General features: G+C 45.8%; 1 protein-coding gene across 1 annotated transcript; it reads left to right on the top strand.

Moving 5' to 3' along the window:
• The first annotated feature begins 322 nt into the window (after window positions 1-322).
• Window positions 323-2,553, top strand: hoxb13a (homeobox B13a). Its single transcript, XM_034594347.1, has 2 exons — window positions 323-1,305; window positions 1,896-2,553. The coding sequence occupies exons 1-2, from the start codon at window positions 579-581 to the stop codon at window positions 2,141-2,143; spliced, it is 975 nt and encodes a 324-aa protein (XP_034450238.1). The 5' UTR covers window positions 323-578; the 3' UTR covers window positions 2,144-2,553.
• Window positions 2,554-4,779: the final 2,226 nt, after the last annotated feature.

The raw sequence follows: 4,779 nt of genomic DNA, 5'->3' as shown, positions 1-4,779 counted from the left end.
CTTTACGCACAGCACAATATAAGCTGTTTGTTTAAGAGTGACAGAAATAATTTAAGCTTCACAGGAGATTTGTTGGTTCTTTGACATAATGCAGCTGCACGAAGTAAAGCGGCACATGGAGGAAGCTGAACCGAATCTGCTCATGCTCTTCTCGTGCCACAGCTCGAGCCTCATAAACATATTTTTCCTTGACTGACAGTCCCCAGCACGTCTCTTCTTCTGCTTCTTTTTTCTCTTGTCACATCACGTGGTCAGCCGGTCTCGTCCAATGGACACACGCCCTCCCTCCTCTCCTGGTCCTGGGGGCTTGTTGCGTCAAGGTTGCGGCTGAGATGTAACCGGAGGTCCAGCTGGTTATCGGGAGTCTTTGCCTGCGAGCCAGCGCCGTCACTCAATGGTGCAAGCAGGGAAGCGCGCACGTGCTTCGACAGTGCGCATCTCGGTCCATATGTGAATTACCTGAGCTGTGCATGAGAGCACCAGATCACCTCACTCAGCCAATGTAGCAGCCACAGGACCGGGCAAAGTCTGAGAGGAAACGGCGACGCACGGAGGCCAGATCGCGAAAAGTAGCGCCTATGACAGCCTCCCTGGTCCTAAACCCTCGCTGGCCAGCGGACGCGCTGATGTTTGTGTATGACAACAACCTGGACGACCTGAACAAGAACATGGAGGGACTGGTGGGAAGCGGAAACTTCGCTGCAGCCTCAGCGGCAAGCCAGTGCCGCAACATTATGGCGCACTCTGCGGCCGCGGCTGCTCTGGGCGGCCACCCATCCGGCCTGATGCACCCCTCAGCCGGCTACTCCACAGTGGACGTGTCCGCCTCTGGCTCCAGCGAGACCGGCGCATCTTCTGGGAAGCAGTGCACGGCCGGACCGTGTCCGGCGGGCGCCGTCCCGCATCAGAGCTCATCCGCCGCCACTGCGTTACCGTACAGCTACTTCGGTAACGGCTACTACCCATGCAGGATGGGGCGGGGTTCCGTCAAATCCTGCACCCAGGCGGCCGGAGCCGCGCTCAGCTCACAGTACATGGACACGACCGTGAACCCTGACGAATACCCGAACCATCGAGCCAAAGAGTTCGCCTTTTATCACGGCTACCCGAGCCCCTACCAGTCCATGGCCAGCTACCTGGACGTGTCGGTGGTCCAAACCCTGGGTACCGGGGAGCCGCGCCATGACACCCTGCTCCCCATGGACAGCTACCAGCCCTGGGCTCTGACCAATGGCTGGGGGGGACAGATGTACTGCTCTAAGGACCAGGGGCAGGCCGGACACCTCTGGAAGTCCGCTCTTGCTGGTAATAAATCTGTTTTTTTTAAATATTCTTATTTAAACAATGTTAGTGAGTGGAAACATTTAAATGAACGAAGAATGGTGCACAACCCACCTAGACAATACTTAGCAGATTATGGCACATTTTACAGAAACGATTACAGACTTTAACTTTGATGAAATGTTTAACCAATCTGATCTGCATACTCATATGCGTTTTTTCTGCGATAAACACTCAAGCATTGACACAGGCTTTTAACTTTTAGATAAATAAGCATAGCCTTTATAATATGTTAAGACTATCACATGGGGCAGCTGAAATTCGTTACACGAACAGTGTCTATTTGCACATGGACGCACAAACATGTGACCTACAGTGTATTCAAGGACACTCCGTGCAGGTGCTGCTCGCAGACAGCAGACATGTTGCCTGTCTGTGTCCCAGTTGACGTCCATCAGCTCCAGGCATCAAGCCACACACACTAAATGCAACAAAGCACCGCTGTAAACTTTATCACCCTAGACACCAGGAGTGTGTTTCTGTGTCCCGGTGTGTGCAGCCTCGCACTCAGTCCGCTGTCTCTGTCCTCTGCTTCTTTGTCCGCTGTCAAACAGATGTGGTGGCTCACCAGCACGACGGCTCGCCTTTCCGCCGAGGCCGAAAGAAGCGGATACCGTACACCAAGGTCCAGCTGAAGGAGCTGGAGAAAGAGTACGGCGCCAACAAGTTCATCACCAAGGACAAGAGGAGGAAGATCTCGGCCGTGACCGGCCTGTCCGAGCGGCAGATCACCATCTGGTTCCAGAACAGGAGGGTGAAGGAGAAGAAGTTTGTGTCCAAAGTGAAGACCAGCGCGCCGTAGCATGTCGGCCCATGCTGTTTGGACGATTTCATGAAAGAACTGGCAGTATTTGACTGACATACGTAAAAAATGAACTGAAAAGAAGTGCCAAAAAGAGAGAAAAATGGAGAAATTCGATGTGGAGGTCCAGGACTGTGGAGTGGAAGAAGAAAAGACAAACAAAAAGGACATAAAGGACAAAAAAAGGTTAAAGAAAAGAACCCAAGCCCTCTGACCTTCTTTTCAGAGGCATCCTGTAAATACAGCACCTTCCTGCCTGCTTCGATCTAACTGTCTGTCTCCTGTCTGTGTTTTACTGTTTGTCAGTGTTGTGCGTGACCAGTAGTCAATAGCTGAAAACACATTATTATACTGTCTGTCCATGTTGCTTAAAACGCTTGTAAACCAGTAATCAAAATAAATTCTTTTAATCCTCATGTAGTATTAGCTTTTTATATATTTTATTTCACCAGTATCCACACGGGGAACTTTGGATTCCTGTGCGTAAAACGCCCCGCCAGCAAACTACTGTGCGCCCGTCACATTTGCAAACAAATGCGCGTTTGTCTCATGCCAAAGGCTGAAAGTTGATACCTGCTAAATGGACTAACAGTGTTTATGAGAGCGTGAATTCGTGTTTGGATCCGGCTCCGTCTGGAACATCACCACAACAACACTATCCATATCCCGCGACCATTTTACAGGCCTGTTCTCTCCCTCACGCCAAGGTTCAGTCCTTCCTCAGCTGCCACTTCTCTGCTTGTCTCCAGAATAGAGACTACGAGGTGCATATATTCAATTCAACTCACTTTTATTTGTATAGCGTCAAATCACAACTTACATTACCCCAAGGCACTTTGGAAAATAAAAGTAAAAACCCAACAGCTCCCAGAATAAGAAAACACTTTGGCGACAAGAGAGAAAGAAGGTCATCTTTTACAGGAAGAAACCTACAGGTTTAAATTAAACATGTTTTAATATACTTATACTATATGTTCCTGTAATGCTGCATATGGCAACGTGTACCAGCATGATACAGGCTCATATATTTATTTTTTGGTGTGAATGGTACGATGTGAAAACCCTACGCAGAACTGCAAGAGTTACCAGAGTGAAATTCAATTTAGCAATCAGAATTTCAAGGTGGATTGTTCATGCAAAAATAAACACAACAGACCTTTTCACATTTTAGAGGGAAAAGTGTGCAAAATATACACAAAAAGCTGGAAAAAATGGAATAGGGGAAATGTATTGAACAGATTTAGTTATTTGTAAGAAATTATAATAGAATAGAAACTATAGACGGATGTAAATGCACGTCTTTAAACCATATTATGCACATATGCAAACAGAAAAGAATTTATACTTTGTTAAATTGTGCCAATTCTTGTGCGCCCTCTGCACATCCTGTTGCCAGTGTGTGTGTGTCTGTGTGTGTGTGTGTGTGTGTGTGTGTCGGACCGTTACAAAGGATCATTGAAATTAAGAGAGAGTTACAGTGAAGGTGGACATTTAATTGTGATTCACCTGAGTTATTTTGAGGAAATAAGGATTTGTTGAAAATGTGTGTGTGTGTGTGTGTGTGTGGGGGCTGCTGGGCTGAGGTGGCTCAACAGCAGCGAAATGACGTTTAACAGTGAAACAACACGTAAACCGGCAGAAAGACAGAGCAGTGGGAACTGATGGCTTTCTCTCTAATTTAGTAAGGTCTCTACTTAACTGTGCAAAGTGCATTGAGATAGTGTTTGTAATGAATTGGCGCTATACAAATAAATTAAATGTAATTGAATCGAATAGAAGAGACAACAGCAGGATACAATAGCTGCGCATTTATAATGATTAAAAAGAAGCTGAATTCTGACCAATGTAAAAGTGACCTCTCTCTCTCTCTCTCTGCGTGTGTGTGCGTGTGTGTGTGTGTGTGTGTGTGTGTGTGTGTGTGAGTGTGTGTGTCGCACCATTAAACATTAACATTGAACTTGACAAACGGGCTGAGCGGCGGCGGCCTGTTGACTCGCTTTACTGCTCGGTCTCTGTCCTCCTTTAAAAACCAACAACACGGACGGAAGCCCTGAAGCTTATAAAGCTCGTCGTCCCCTTTGGTCCAAATACCAGAGAGAGGAGGAAGAGAGGAGGAGGAGGAGGAAGAGAGGAAGAGGAGGAGATGAGGCCTCTGAGCCGCACCACCCAACTCATGTGTTTTTTCTTACTCTTTTTTCAAACTGAAAATGTAATAAAATATATATGTTACATGACGTTACACTTGGATAAATGGGCCAAAATAAATGAAATGTCAATTTAATTAGATTAATTAAATTAAAACAACAGCAATAATCAAGGTAGTAATAATTGTAATCATTTGAATGGGCAGTGTCATGAAATTTAACTTAATTATTCCCCCGTGCATTTCAAACCATTATTCAGGTGGGCCTTTGTACTTCTTTTTTTTTTCTTCTACTCCTTCCTATATTTCCGAGACAAAAAAAAATATTTTGTAAGACTCAGGCTAACAGACATTTCTGCCTACAGAAAATATACATGAGGAGTGTGGAGTATATTTCCTACGCATATTTCTGAAATATAGTGTCCTTTTTCTATTTCTCCATTTAATCCTTGATTATTGTGAAATCTGTGTAATAATCTCCACTCCACCAACA

This window comes from Hippoglossus hippoglossus, chromosome 8, assembly GCF_009819705.1.
Source record: "Hippoglossus hippoglossus isolate fHipHip1 chromosome 8, fHipHip1.pri, whole genome shotgun sequence".
In the NCBI taxonomy this organism is placed as follows: domain Eukaryota; kingdom Metazoa; phylum Chordata; class Actinopteri; order Pleuronectiformes; family Pleuronectidae; genus Hippoglossus; species Hippoglossus hippoglossus.
Note: the sequence above shows the minus strand (reverse complement) of the source record. Positions and strands in the feature narration are given on the sequence as shown.